Here is a 16,261-nt window from a genome sequence, read left to right as displayed (position 1 = left end):
TGGCACTGTCGTTGGTGTCGCCGGCCTCGAATGAGCAGACCATTTGCAAACATCGTCGGCCACCGACTGTATTGGATAGTCTGCGTCGAGTGCATGCGCATACGCTACCCCACCCACTCTGATAATTTGCGATTGGTTTCGTGTTTAGAACTTGTTCTCGCTCATTTCGCACTCGGCTCAGCATCTCTTCCGCGCTCGTGCGGAAGCGCGAAAACGGCTGTTAATTTGCGCAGAACGAATTGCGAAATATTGAAGTTCGTGAGGCCACACAAGCCCGCCGGTGCAACAAAACGATTTTTTGACCACGGCTGCTGATTCTTCGAACACTGCCGCACGCAGCAATCCAGGCGGCCATGCTTTGACTTCTGCGCGCGCAGGCACTCTTTCCAAGTTTTTCTACGTGTGAGTTTCGCGGACCTTTCAAGCAAGCTACCAAACGTGCCTCCTTCCCGTGTGTTTCGGTTTTAAAGGTCCCCCTCCCGCCGCATCCTTCCCCCCTCTTTATCGCAACTCCTTGCCATTTTCTCGCAAGTCTGCTTTTCTCTCTTGATCACAACCCCTTCACCCGCCTCCACCGCTTCGCGACGCCCGCCACGCTGGCTCGAATTAGTTTCGTTTTCTGACCGGAAACGGGCCCAGAGCTGTTTCACGCATTCTGGCATGTGTGTCGCGTGTGCGCGTCTTGCTCGCTCTAGATGTGCGCGTGTGGTCATTGGTGGCCAACGGGAGGACTAGCACGCTTTTTCCTGCCACTCAACAAAACGTCGAAAGTGTGACCGCTTGGCTTGAGCGTAATTCGTGCATTAGGTGCCGCGTTGCGGAGCGCTTGCTCATAGCTATTGACCACCTGGCAGCCAACTTGCCGCTTCGGGCGTCCCGGTATTCAGCTGAGCGTGGAGATGGTGAATATTTTGCGGGCGGTGGTGACGGCTACATGCGCGCGAAACTATTCTCGGGAGACCGAATTAATCGCCATCAGGCCCGATTCCGAACCGGAAGCTTCCGAACTATTGTGGCGATTTGTGGCAGCACGTCATCGACTTAGACCAGGGAGAGCAGGTGGGGCATCTGTTGCGGTGGTTTAATTACGGCCGACGATGAGGCCAACACTGCGAAACCGTGCATGGATTGGGGCATTGTGAATGAAGTACGTGGCGAGAGCAATTTGGAGGAATCGGATTGCAAGAACGACGAAACTTTGGAGCCAGTGCATCATGCAGCTTATGCCACGGGCCTCGGCGAACGAGCACCCTGCAGTTTTAAATGAACTCGAGACCGCCCTTATCGCTTCTGCTCTTCGAAACACGTGCATCATGGACTTTTTGGGGCAAAAAAAAGTTTGCCTTTTCACTTGCAACTTTTTTAAAAGCTGTGTTTAAATGACTACGAACTTCGGGATACAGCGAACAGATGCCGCGTCACGCTCAGGTTCGTTATAAGCGGGCTCTACTGTATAACATAGCCAACATGGATCAGACGATGGTACAAATAGACAACCCCACCAACAGAACAAACAACATGGTCAGCGAGAGCACCATACAGATTGTGAACACTGGATGTGCCCGGCAAGGCTTGATAGTTTGCCTGGCTTCTTGCGCTACCAGCCACAACCTCCCAGCTTTCATTATTTTCAAGAAGCAAAGCAGAAGAATTTCAGCCAGGGCCATTGCGAGCTTTCGTGTACAAGGTGAGAATAATTTTATTTCTTTGATGAAGGCGAGGGGTCATATTGTCGCCTAGTTCGTTTAAACACAACCCTGACTTTTTTTTTTTTTTCATTCTTGGAAATTGTTCATCTCACCAGCACGAAAAAACGGCTGGATGAGATTGGATAAAATTCAAGAATGGCTGTGGAGAGTCTAGTAAACGTCGACGACGTGCGACGCTTACTAGTGTACGACTAGGCACCCATTTATAAGACACAAGCCACCCCAAATGCCTTTGAGGAGTACGACACCGATGTGCTTTACGTGCCTGCGGGGTACACGAGCTGCCTGCAGCCTGCCAACGTGTATTGGAATAAGCCATTCAAGTCCACTGTGCAACATCCGTGGGAGCAGTATATGCGTGAGGAACCACAAACACCAATAGGAAACTTGAAGAAGCCGTCGCGGCAACATGTGCTCGATTTTGTTGCCGAGGCATAGGCCGCTGTACCTGAGGATAAAGTGGCACAATCCTTCAAAGGATGCAGCATTAGTAATGCGCTCGATGGGTTGGAAGACGGCGACATGCACTGCACAGCAGTGTAGCCGATGTTGATGCTGTAGTGCCAGAAGAACGCGGTGGACTTCAAGAGGAATGCTGCAACCTATTTTTCGTAACTGACTCGGAGGAGCCTTACAACAATTTTGAAGGCGATTAAACCTACAACAAATCCTGGACCTAAATAAAGTTCCGTAATAAAATTTTATTCTATGAGCAGCAACATTTACAGAACCTGTTCAGTTGCCAAACTCTTCGCATCCGCCATACACTGAGAGCAGCACATAACAAACTTCCGGTCCAAATGGCACAACTGCAGCAGCAAGCTCCACAATCAGCAGATGAGATGATGAAGCACAAGCGAACACCATGCATGCAGCTGCTATGCGTAGAAATATTTAATGGCTTGAAAACGAAAGGATACGGTTGACTAGTTTATCTCTTTAGGTGATCGTGAAGGCTTAATACATTAGCAAGAATGTCTGAAAGCGCGTTAGATAGTGTTCGATGTTGCGGGAACTATTCGTGACGAGTTCGTGCTTTAGATGGCAGCACCGTGTCCGCGAAAGTGTGGATAGGTGGTCGGCAGTGCCTATACAAATACACACCACTGTGCTTTGTTGTGTGCAGTCTGAGCCGACTATTGGAAAATAAAATTTGTTGATTGTCATTTACTGGTAATATCTACGCTTCTTTCTACTGAAACAGTGCACAAGGCCTATACAGCGTTACCGTTACCAGTGAGTAAAGCGCATTCTGCCGGTCAAAGGGATGCTTGCCCTGGTAGACTGTCTACCCGCATTCGTAGTAAATCACGCTTTTGGTGTGTTAGTACGATTTTAGCTTGTGTTCAGCCTACTACGCACTGCTGTAGCATGACTGAACTACTTATTTACTTCTTTCTCAACTGCATAAATCAAAAAAGGAAGAAAGAAAGACTGTAGAAAGTCTGCATATCTATGCGATGATTTCAGTACCACCGTTCGCACTTATACACATATGCATTTTTTTTACTCATTCTGTTCACCATAAAATGTGGGACAGCCGATAAGTCTAGTCAGGAAAGCTAAGTGGCTGACAGTGCTTTATGCTACGTTGCGTTTACCACATATACGCATATGTAAGAACCTTGTAAGAATTCAGCAGAAAGCTTTCATCGATAGAATAGGTGCATGACAGTGCTACAACAAAGTTCTGGTTATTTTATAGGACAAGTATGTTTCTTTTTCTTTTTTTTTATACAAAAATGATTTTCATACAAAAATGAAAGACGAGATTTGCAGTGAACTTAAACAATATTAAATGTAAGACATGCCATTTGAATTTTGAATGTCTGGGCTCTTTAAAGCGTTCTTAAATCTAAGCACACAGTTGCACACAAAAACTCCGTTTTAAGCACAGTTTAAGTACCGAAGTGTCACAGCTTACGTGATTAGTAATATTTTTATGTAGTGGTACCACGGCCAACTGAATACGGCTAAGGCTCCTCACATAATCGATAAACTACAGTATCATAGTTGTACACCTACCAACAGCGTGCAAGTGCATGGCCTAGAGCTTCATTTTATTTTTATTTTACAACAGAGTCACTAAAACACTGCATTCACACACCATTTAATAGTCCTCATATTTGGCAGGGTGCCAAGAGCATTTTATGATGTGCTTGAAACAAAAAAAACATCAACCGCTCTGAAATTATTCTGGTGAACGGAGGGTATGACAATAAACAGCACTCTGGAAAGTTGCACTCACCGCATTAGCAGCCGAGCAAGAACAAATGCTTTCACCACTGGTACATACGCGCGCATGTACCAGTGGCGGCGACAACGAAGCACCGCAAGTGTCCTTGGCCGAGGGTAGAGAAGAAGAAGAAGAAGTTTCATTTTTTGTCCTGTGATCGATAAAACGTATTTGTTCGAGGTGCTTTGTGTGCTCGTCGATCCTGCGTCGTCACACTGGTGGAGGTGCTGGGTAGTCTTCATGCTTGGCACCCTTTCGAGGACCCGACATTCGAGCCCGGAATCGCTACGATGTGTCGACACACCAGTCCACCGTTTCAGACGCCGTCTGCTAGGCCTGGCTCCTGAGCTCAATCCCCTTCGAGAAACTGCCAGCAATCACTTGCCTCGTCCAGCCACCATGGCCACTGCAGCTCCAGTGCACACGACACTACAGAATTCCATGATTCCTGATTTTTTTTCATGGCGAGACTTATGAAGACGCCCAAGACTGGCTGGACCAGTTCAAACGCTGTGCGAAGTACAACCAGTTGGCCACCCCAGAAGACAAGCTCGCGAATAAGTACTTCTACCTGAAACACAACGCCCAGACGTGGTATATCAACAGGGAAAGAAGCTTGGCTACAAGGGACGACTTCCGCAACAAGCTGATTGACACCTTTACCAGTCTCGACAGAAAGGACAATGCACAACGCCTTCTGGAAGTTCGAATTCAAAAACCAAATGAGAGCATTGCTATGTTCGCCGAGGACATGACCCGTCTTTTCGGCAAGCAGATTCCGAGATGCCAGAAGACAGGAAGTTAAGGTATCTAATGCGAGGCGTGAAGGAGCAACTGTTTGTTGGGCTTGTGAGAAATCCACCAACCACTGTAGCTGAGTTCACGAAAGAAGCCACAGCTATTGAACGGGCCCTACAGCAACAGTACCGCCAGCACAATCCGGTCAAATTTCGAGCGAGTAGTCCTGCTACGGCTGCAGCGAGCCTCTCCGACAACGACAGGCCTCTGCGAGAAGTCATTCGGGAGATTTCGAGGGAGGAGCTTCGGCAGCTTGGTTTAATTCCAGCTATTGAACCGACGCCGGCATTGTCTTTTGTCGCCAATGTTGTCCGGGATGAGGTCTGTCAGGCTCTCTCTTCATCCAGCTATGGTGATGTGCGACGACATCTTACTTATGCTGATGCAGTCTGATGCCCCATCGTCGCACTTTCGGCACAGCAGACTCCAATGACTGGACCACCACCAACCCTGCAAACACAGCCGCTCTCAGCGCAGATGACTTTCTTCCCAACTTCACCGATTTCTCCAACAAGACGAATGCCGTATAGCCAAGAGAACCCCACAACGTGGCCCAGTGGCGAATCCCCGCTTACCTACCAGCGTCGGAAAACTGATTTGTGTCGTACCACTGACCGTCAACTGGTATGCTTTCATTGTGGCGAAGCTGGGCACGTCTACATAGTTTGCCTTTATCGCAACGCTCAGTACTTGAGATTTCCTCGCCACCCTGATTACGCTATGTACAACGATAGACGCATGTACAACGACGCTCCTGTGAGCACACCTCCGCAGATTCCAGTAATGACCGGATCACATTCTCCATCTTCTGCGCGGGCCAGTTCACCTAATCGTCGCAATTTTGCTGATGTCACCACGGGCAGGTTCCCAAGCCAGCGAAGGGAAAAATAGACGTAGCGACCTCAGGGGGTGGGGTTGCCAATAATCAAAATTACGAACAGCCTCGATTGCAGACAAATGACAGCTCTAAGCCACCGATGCCGAAGAACACAACAACGACTAATCCGACGAATGAGACAACTGCTGACGTAACCGACGTTATCAGTGCTAACCTCGTCGTTCACATCGACGGCCACCAAGTGACGGCTCTTGTGGACACTGGCTCCCACTTTTCTATAATAAGCCTACAGCTAGCCGAAAGACTAAGGAAGGTGTAAATGCCATGGCATGGACCCAATATAAGAACTGCAGGAGGCCAGATGATGACACCGGTTGGAAAGTGCACATCCCGACTCTTTATCGCTGGCTCCACCTTTGTCGCTACCCTCATAATTCTTCACGGATGCTGTAAACAGCTCATATTGGGAATGAATTTCTTGTGCGAATACGGGGCTGTGATTGACCTCTACGACAGAAGCGTAACATTCTCAATAAGCTCGCACACTGCTACTGATGAAGAACACAAACCACCTCGCTTCCGTATTGCCAATGACGACGTCATACTGCTGCCACGAAGTTGCTCCCTCATATCAGTGCACTACGACATCTTACAAAACGGTACTGGCATCGCTGAACACATCAAGAAGTTCGCATTCACTAGTGGCATTTATATTGCCAGGGCTGTCATCACTGTTATTGATGGATGCGCTGAACTCTTGATGACAAATTTCAGCAGATAACACCGACACATAGTTAAAGGCATAGCTATTGCCTATTTCGACGAACTCGCTCAAATAGAAGATTGTCATTTAGTAAAGGAAGCAGCAGCGTCTACTATCACTACACCGAAATCTGTCGACGTTAGTCCAGCATTATCTCCCATTGAGCGAGACCGCCTTCTCACGCTGATCAACAAGTACCACGGCTGCTTCTCATCCACATCAAGAGTTGGTCAAACGGCACTGACGAAACAGCGCATCCTCACGAATTCAGACGCCAGACCCATCCGGCGAAATCCTTATCGCGTGGCCCCAAAAGAGCGTGAAGCAATTCAAAAACAGGTGAGAATGATGCTGGAAGATGGTATTATTCGGCCATCTAACAGTCCTTGGGCATTATCAGTAGTACTCGTCAAAAAAAAGGACGACAGCTTGCATTTCTGCGTCGACTATCAGAAGCTAAATCAGATCACAAAGAAAGACGTCTATCCTCTGCCGCGTATTGATGATTCATTGGACCGACTACGAAAAGAATGCTACTTTTTGTCCATGGACTTGAAAAGCGGGTACTGAAAAATTGAAGTGCACGAGAAAGATAGTGAGAAGACCGCCTTCGTTACGCCTGATGGACTTTATGAATTTCAGGTACTTCCTTCCGTTTTGTGTTCGGCGCCAGCAACATTCCAGCGTCTGATAGACACGATTCTGTCAGGACTTAAGTGGCAAACCTGCTTGGTGTATCTCGACAACGATTGTCTTTTCGGCGACTTTTGAGGACCATTGACTAAGGCTTGAAGCAGTTTTTCTAGCGATATGCTGAACTGGTCTTAGTCTAAAACCCGAAGAGTGCCACTTCGGCTTTCACGAACTTCAATTCCTCAGTCACATCATGAGCAGCCAAGGCATCCGATCCGACTCGGATAAAATCGCCGCCGTGGTGAATTTCCCGACGCCATTAGACAAAACATCAGTGCGACGTTTTTTGGGACTCTGTGCCTATTACCAGCGGTTTATTGACAATTTTTCGCGCATTACACGGCCATTGACACAGCTTACTCTTGAAGATATCTCTTCACATGAGGCGAAGACCAGCAGCGGGCATTTCATGAGCTTCGACAGCGCATGCAAACACCGCCCGTGCTCGCCCATTTCGATGAAGATGCGCCAACAATACTATATACAGATGCTAGTAACGTGGGTCTTGGAGCACTGCTCGTACAGACGAACGACAACATGGAAAAGGTGATGGCCTACACCAGCGGGACGCTGTCCCGATCAGAAGCTAATTATACTACGACGGAGAAAGAATGTCTTGCAATGGTGTGGGCAGTCGTGAAGTTTCGTCCTAATTTGTACGGCCGCCCTTTCACCGTTATTAGCAATCACCACTCGCTCTGTTGATTAATCAACTTGAAAGATCCATGTGGTCGTCTTGCACGCTGGAGTCTTCGGCTCCGAGAATTTGACTTCACTGTTACCTACAAGTCGGGAAAACGGCACACCGATGCCGACTGTCTTTCTCGGTCTCCTGTTGAGACGGCATCGCCGGATGACGACGACACGGCCTTTTTGGGAATTGTGGACACTGCCGCGTTTTCTCAACAGCAGCGCGACGACCCTGAACTGCTACCACTCATAAATTACCTACAAGGGCCAACGAATAGCGTGCCGAAGTTATTTTCGAGAGGTCTGCCGTCATACTACTTGCGGAATGACGTTCTTTATAAGAAGAACTTTTCCCCAGCCGGCACCAGCTACTCGCTCGTCGTTCCTTCTTCGCTTCGCCGTGAGGTACTGCAAGCCTGCCACGATGAACCTACCGCTAGTCACTTGAGTTACGCAAGAACATTGCCGAGGATAAGGCACAACTATTACTGGCCAGGACTTGCCGAAGTTGTCAAAACTTACGTGCAGGCATGTCTAGACTGCCAGCGTCGCAAGCCGCCATCCATCAAACCAGCTGGCCTGCTGGAGCCTGTCCGAGTGCCGGCGACACCATTCACACCAATTGGCATAAATTTTCTGCGCCCCTTCCCAAAGTCTGCCATTGGAAACAGGTGGATAATTGTCACCACAGATTACCTGACCGGATACGCGGAGACAGGCGCTCCGCAATGCGCAATGGCAGCTGATGCGGCGCAATTTTTCATCGAAGCCATCGTTTTAAGATACGGTGCTCCCGCAATAGTCATCACCGACCGAGGTACTGCATTCATGGCCAAGCTTTTGGACACCGTTTTCAGATTAAGTGGTACAGGTCACAGGAAGACAATGGCGTATCATCCCCAGACAAACGGGCTCACCAAATGTCTCAACAAGACGCTGGCTAACATGATAAGCATGTGCGTAGATGTAGAGCACAAGAACTGGGACAACATATTGCCCCACGTCACCTTCGCGTACAACACGGCTCATCAGGAGACCACTCGGAAGACACCCTTCAGTCTCCTTTACGGACGCGAAGTTACGACAACATTAAATGCGATGCTCCCTCATGAAAATCATGATAATGGGACGGTCACCAAAGAGTTTACCCAGCGAGCAGAGGAAGTTGAGCAGAGAAATTTGCTAGGCTGCAAATCACAAAACAATAAGACGATGCCGCCAAACATTACAATCTCCAGCACAGAACCATCATATACAATGTGGGCAAAGTGTGGGTCTGGACACCCATTCATCATCTTGGGCTCAACTAAAAGCTCTGGTGAAGGTACTTCGGACCCTACAAGGTTCTGCGACGTATCAGTGATGTCATCTGCGAGGTTGTTCCGGACGGCGTTCAGTGTCCGAAGCGCCGCAGACATTCCCCAGAGATTGTCCACGTGGTTGTTCCGGACGGCATTCAGTGTCCGAAGCACCGCAGACATTCACCAGAGATTGCCCACGTGCTTCGGATGAAGCCTTACTTTCAGTGACTAACTGTGCAGTTTTGGTTTTGCCTTGCTTTTTGAACGTTTAACATTGGGGCGATGTTTTTTTTAAAGGGGGAATAATGACGTGTGTATGTGCCAGTAGTAGCGACAACTAAGCAGCAAGAGTGTCCTTGGCCAAGGGTAGAGAAGAAGAAGACGTTGCAGTCTTTGTCCTGTGATCGATAAAGCGTATTTGTTTGAAGAGCTTTGTGTGCTCGTCGATCCTGCATCATCACAATAGGTCACTTCAAGCTTACGTACAAGCAGTTACACTCGCGCTGAGATAACCGGACAAACCACCCTTTGAGAATGCGTATGACAAACGCGCACAGAGAAACACGACGTGGCTAGCAGGCGATGCACAGAGCAATCCACACTTGCGCGCTTCAGCCAGTTGCCACGTGGTGGCGACTCCACTCGATCTCACGGCCAATAGCAAGCACCCATGTGCTTGGCAGACGCTGCGGTCCTTGTCAAGTTCAGTGCGACAGGCATTAGTGTTGGTCCTTGTCTAAGTCCACTTTTCAATGACAAAGTGAGTTTCTTTGACAACAATTTTTTTTTTCAGCTACAGCTAATGGGGAATACTCGACAGGTCCTGATAGGTGCTGTGGGTGGTGCTCACATCGTTCGCATTACCCACAGTGGTTTGTGCTACGTCTACTATGGCGCACAGCGCATTCAGTGAAATCAACCCTCGCAAGCGCATGACTAGGTTAAGCATGTGTCACAACAACCTTCGGTAGCAATCAAACCAAGTGGAGACCTGATTTTTACGCTGGCTCATCTGTGCAAGTAGAGAGCTTGAAAAAAGTATGCAGCATGTACACGGGTGGAACAAGCTACATGGGTTTAGGAGCAGTCCTGGGAGCAATAATAAGTGCCTTTTGTGGCAGGCTTGAAGCAGCCAGACAGACCTTCTCGCGCAAGTATGGAGCAGATTACCAAAACATCATTGCTGTACTGAGGCAACATTTCTCAAATACTGCATTTAGCCAATACTAAGCTAAATTGTACAGTAACATTATTTACCTGTCTACACATGCGTTATCCTCTTCGTAGTGCTTTTTATTGCTCATCTCTCATTGCAAGGAATGGATAAATGCGGTTATGCTAAAAGGTGAAATGCTTGGGAAAATTTGCTTATATGCTGGAATTTTTTTTTTTTTAGGCCAAAATGATTTAGGAATTTCGGTATTTCGGTACTATACAATTTTTGGCACAAAAGAGTAACTAAGAAAAAATCAGCCAATTTCTACGATGTTGCTTTCTCTTGTTAAGCCCCCTCCCCCCCCCACCTTTTGCTTCATCTTGTTGGCAGTGTGGTTCTTTGGTCACCAATTTTTTTCATGTTTGGAAACTTGAATGGTTGTAAGCATCACACATCACACGCTCCAATTTTCGGACACACGAGGCTGCGTGCTCAACACTTTTTTGTGCAACTGTGGGCCTTGAAAATGGTTGCTTTGGTTATAATAGGGTACCGCTTATAGTGCGGATTTTCACGACTCCCACGACTTTTATAATAAGCGGTCTATACTGTACATTACTACCATGGCGACATTGCCAAGAGCAAACCGATTCGTCGTGAAATATGGGTTGTCGCGACACTGGGGGACGTATAATCGAAGTTTCACTGTAACATAAGATATAGAATTTCCACTTTCAACAGTTGCTTTGGGATTACATCAGATATAATTATTTGTAAACACCCTGTGTCTGATTCACAGCACTAGATCAATAGCGCAGCCACAATGCTGAGTTAGTCATGTTTGGCACATTGTAACTTGGCAGGAATTATCTAGGATTGTAAACAGGATACTTGACTTCACCCTCATATATTATAAAAAGATTATTAAAATTTAAGACCTCTAAAAATTGGGCATTTTTGGTACACCTCACACATATTCCCGCACAATTCTGAAGTATAACTGCTGACTTCTCCATTCATTCGTGACACCTTGCGATGCACCTGTGACCACTTTAGCTATGTACTGCCACCCATTTTCTAAACCTGAATGCGCAAGCGTCAACTTCCAAGTCCGAAAGTGCCATATCATGCAGCACAGCAGCAAAATGAATGAGAATGTGTGCGTGCACTTGATGAACAGTTCTGTGCACCTGCCTTTACTAGGTTGTTCCGGGAGCCTGACGCCACACCCACTTCTTTTGAACATTATTACCGTTGTCTTTTATTTTATTTATTTTATGAATGCTGCCATCATGTTATAGGAAAAATCTGTGTTTCACCACAAAGGCGACAAAATGAATGCGATAGCAATAAATTGTGATGTTGTGCGAAGTAGTATTACCTGTGTCACACGGGCGCACAAAAAGTCTTTTACGTAAGCGGTCTTTTACGAAGTTGAGATATTTTTAAGAAAAAGGCATTGCGGCGCAGGGACACGGTACCAACGATCTCCTTTTAGTGTTTTCTTTCGAAGACGCTACCAAAAGCAAGGCACTTGCACTTCAAAGAGACGCAATTAAAATAAAACAATATATCTCATTATACAAATTAAAGATTGGTTGCGTTTCTCACTCCTTTAAATCAATTTAAAAATAACAAATGAAGAAACCCAAATGTGAAGGTGTGTTACACTAGTTAAGAAAGCGTTTATCTTCCAACAGACCGAATAAACTGTAGGTGTCCCCCTCCGGCCACTGCAGACATGGCTTTTTTCATTCCCCACCGGCTGCTTGGTCCCCGGACTACTGCAATGCCGACTACACATACGACTGCTGAGCACGCTTTTTCCGCTTATGCAAAATTACAAGGTATGAATACGAGTGTCAACAAGTAATATTCCCAAAGCGTTCTATAATTTTTTCCCAGATTGTGTCTGCCAACATTGGCCCGACACGTTCGTCGAGCAAACGGCAGCATCAAAAAAATTAAAATATGGTTGCAGCCATCGACCATGGTGCCCTCCGCTTCGAGTTTATCAGGTTGTCGTGTTCTCTGTGGCCGACGAGTTCCAAATTTTTGCTTGTATTTGCTTTCAATTTATGTCTTAGAACTTCGGAAGCAATGTGTTTATGACTACACCACCCTACCATAATCACTATCAGTTTCTCAGTGCTTTCGGTTTAGCAAGTGTGACTAATAAAACAGCTTATCTCACTAATGACAAAAGCGCCTACCTAATACTTTATCCTGATCGTGAGATGGCAGAAAGCGATAGCTAATTACACCATTCATTTGTTTCTGTGAGCACTCTGGGTAAGCGTCAAACGCAAGTTTGGATTGAAGTGGGCGGTCAAGCCTGCATAAGTGCTGCCGTGTTGCAAATTGCTGGCGCTCACTAGTTTCAAGGCTACTTACTCCTTTACCACTATAAAATAGTTTGTCAAACGCTGTTTACAGAAAAAACCACTTGTAAAAAAGAGATTGCTCTCTGTCGTGTGTCTGCATGTAGAACTCTTTTTCAAAAAAAGCTTTCTTGCTTAAAAGATTTTTCAGTGCCCGTGTGAAATAGGTATAAGGGCGGCAGCTAACTCTTCTGGATCTCGTAATGCATAACACTACAAATCGCTGAGGAGATGCTCTTTTAGCACGGTCTCTTCGCATTGAGAGCAAAGCATGTAGAAGGGTTTACGAGCTATAGATAACTTGCAACTACGTCTCACTGCGTAACTCTGAAATACGATCTCGGTAAGCGCCGCCATGGTCGAGCACATGGCAGCAGACGACACCAAGTCAAGCTGTGCTGCACTCGCATCTCTCGTAAACGTGGTACGTCGCAATGGTGATTTGTGTGGCATTTGGCTGCAGCGCGCGAAGCAAGTGCAAGTCGCACCGTGATGGATCCGACCTGGGAATGTTTTGCTTGCTCAAGCTAGTAAAACACCAGTGCGACCACACAAAAGAGCTGTCCAAGAGATAAAGGAGGACATGGCTTGCACACATCAACCGGAATGACCTTAAAACACTGTACAACGTTCGTGTATGCAGGCGTCACTTTTTAACAGGCAAGTTATGTTCTGGATCTCCTCACAATTTCGCTCAGTGAATTGCCGTGAATGGGTTCGTCAAGCCCGAAGTAAATTTTTGTCGAAAGGTGATGCATCTCATTGAACACAGCAAACGCGCTTTGCTTTTGAGGAAGGTCCGCCAACCTTTTTGATGACACGTACCCTGACTGGGTGCCGAACACGTTGGGCCATGGTTGTCCAGAACAGCCGGCTTCGAAATCTGCACGGTTTGAGCGCTGTAAAATGCGGGTGGTGACAAGGGCTACTGTAGGTGACTCATGCGAAGCTGCTTCACCCAGTGCTTGCGACGCCATGGACGCGGCCGACACGGTAGATCCGTGTTGCCCAACCAGCACTGCTACTCCAGGCTAGAGTTTCACTGTGTGAAATACGGAGCACACTAACACTCGCCTGACTAAGTATGAGGACACACTGAGAAGGCAACTTCTTGGCTGTGATGTACCGAACCCATCCACTAGCGAAATAATTGTGAGAGACTAGCGACTTGTATGCTTTGACCTGGTCAAGCAAAACAAAATTAGTCAACAATAATAAGTAATTTATAATGTTGACGTGGGGAACCATCGGAAGCAGGCTTGTATTGAGGGCTGCTTGAGCACCAACCAGCAGCTCATACGCATCCACGCCGTCGCACAGGGCTATTTTTTCCCTGTATCTGGCCCGTGTTGGCCCGACAAGTTCAAGAAAGAAAGCAAGACAATGTCCTGCACGATTATCTATAGCTAGACAGGCAAGGCAAACAATGAAAACACATGCACTATGCCAAAAGATCCGTCACACGGACGTAAACACTGCGCGGCGACAGGGACGTATGTGCCCGGCCATGGCGGATGCAAAACTAGAAGACAGAAACTGGCGTCATGTGCAAGTCATGTATTTCTACTGATGCCTGTCGAGATAGCGCGCATACCAGCTATCACGACATTACAGTCAAAGTTCACAGAAGCTGTAGAAGCGATCATAGCTATGATGACACCGCAACTATAAACATTTCTATGAAGCAAAAACCCCATGTTTTAGCCATGTTATCAGACACAAGGCACCTTGCGGCTAAAATTAGGGTGCTGCAGTGCAGTACGGTGCTGACAACAAAGTTAAGCGCAGAGAGGGTGGTTTGACGCACAATGGCGCCAATGGCACAGCTGTTCCACCCCTGAGTGAGTAAATTAAGCTCTCATAAGACTATCAGTTAAAGCGCACAAATAAACAAAAAAGAAGAGAGGACAAGCGCTTGTCCTCTCTTCCTTTCTGTTTATTCGTGCGCTTTAACTGATTTCATTTCATTTCATTTTATTACCTTAAAAGCCCAACAGGGGCATTACATAAGGGGTGGGTTTACATATGTTCATTATACATTGTTAGAAATGACATTTGAATAAGCATTTATTAAACATGACGTGGAAATATGGTTTACATGATTTTGTGGTATATACAATCAGTTGGAAAGATGAAAAATGACATCCAGTAATTGTTATTCTGAAAAATGATGAGATATCTCTTGCATGAATGCGGGTGCGCTGGTTAGGGCGGCAATTTGGTGAGGCAGGCTGTTCCAATCTATGGCTGTGCGAAAGAAAAAAGAACCTGAAAAGGTAGTAGTACGAGTGCGGGGGCGGCCCACATGGTTGATGTGCCCAGTTCGATGCGATGTTCTGCCAGGGGGAATAATGTACGGCGTTTGATTGAGCGAACAATGATAAAACTTATGAAAAAGAGATAGTGATAAAACACGGCGACGATGGGCAAGGGTCGGCAGACCTAAGTCCTTTCGCAATAAAGACACGCTGACATGATATGAATATTGAGAGTGTATGAACCTTACAGCACGGTTTTGCACGGTTTCGAGAGCGTTGCTTAAATATGTTTGGTGGGGGCTCCATACTGCGCATGCGTATTCGAGTTTAGGGCGGATTATGGTTTGATAGGCTAGTAATCTAACATGCTTTGGGGCTTGTTTTAGGTGGCGTTTAAGGAAACCAAGTGATTTATTAGAAGATGAGATGACGTTAGTGATATGTGCGTTCCAAGATAAATCTTTAGTTAGGGTAACACCGAGGTATTTGTATGAGGGCGAAGCTTCTAATGATATGTTATTGATTGAATATGAATAGGACAGAGGGTTACGTCGACGGGAGAATGTCACAACTTTACACTTAGCGGGGTTTAGTGTCATTAGCCAACAGTCACACCATTGTTGCAGACGGTTAATATTTGCCTGAAGAGAAATTTGGTGAGATGTATTAGTAATGGTTTTGTAAATGACGCAATCATCCGCAAACATACGGATATTACAGGTTACATGACCAGGTAGATCGTTAATATATATTAAAAAGAGGAGAGGCCCGAGAACAGATCCTTGAGGAACACCGGAAGTTACACGCAGGGAGTCAGAGGTGCTGTTGTTAATAAAGACAAACTGTGAGCGGTTATTAAGGAATGCTTCAATCCATCGTAAGACGTCGGGGTGTACATTTGCCAAAGATAGTTTTAGTAGCAATCGTTGATGTGGTACCTTATCGAACGCCTTCGCAAAGTCTAAAAATATCGCGTCTGTCTGTAGGTTAGTATCGAGATTTGTGTGAAGATCATGCAGAAACGCTGCCAATTGGGTTTCGCAAGAAAACCCTTTGCGAAATCCGTGCTGTGAAGGATGAAAGTATTTATTCGAGTCTAAAAATTTCATGATTTCTGTATAAATGACATGTTCCATGATTTTGCAAGGTACGCTTGTAAGTGAAATGGGGCGATAGTTAAGTGGGGAATTCTTGTCCCCTGATTTATAGATTGGAACAACCCTTCCCACCGTCCAGTCATGAGGTATGGTGCCTGTGGAAAGTGACTGAGAAAACAATAGACATAAATAAGCAGCACTGATATCTTTAGTATTTTTTAACACTTTTGAGTTTATGTTGTCTACTCCGGCTGAAGATGATAGTTTGAGATTGTCAATTAAAGAGGAAATACCATCAACATGGAAAGTTATAACTGGCATGGTATTAGGTGTGCTTGACG

The 16,261-nt window shown here is 46.4% G+C and overlaps 1 protein-coding gene across 12 annotated transcripts in view; it reads right to left on the bottom strand.

Annotated features, from left to right (window-relative positions):
* Positions 1–16,261, bottom strand: part of LOC119178046 (uncharacterized) — an 831,732-nt gene that overhangs the window by 631,665 nt on the left and 183,806 nt on the right. For 6 of the 12 annotated variants that reach the window (XM_075869282.1, XM_075869310.1, XM_075869301.1 and 3 more), the window contains exon 2: positions 13,391–13,607. The exons of the other annotated variants lie outside the window; for them this stretch is intronic. In XM_075869282.1, the coding sequence (XP_075725397.1) occupies positions 13,391–13,542 (152 nt within the window). In that variant the 5' untranslated portion in view covers positions 13,543–13,607. The remainder of the gene's footprint in view (positions 1–13,390; positions 13,608–16,261) is intronic. 12 annotated transcript variants of the gene reach the window in all.

The sequence above is a fragment of the Rhipicephalus microplus genome, chromosome 1 (assembly GCF_043290135.1).
Source record: "Rhipicephalus microplus isolate Deutch F79 chromosome 1, USDA_Rmic, whole genome shotgun sequence".
Lineage (NCBI taxonomy): Eukaryota > Metazoa > Arthropoda > Arachnida > Ixodida > Ixodidae > Rhipicephalus > Rhipicephalus microplus.
The sequence above is the reverse complement of the archived record's forward strand: the minus strand, read 5'-3'. Positions and strand labels throughout refer to the sequence as shown.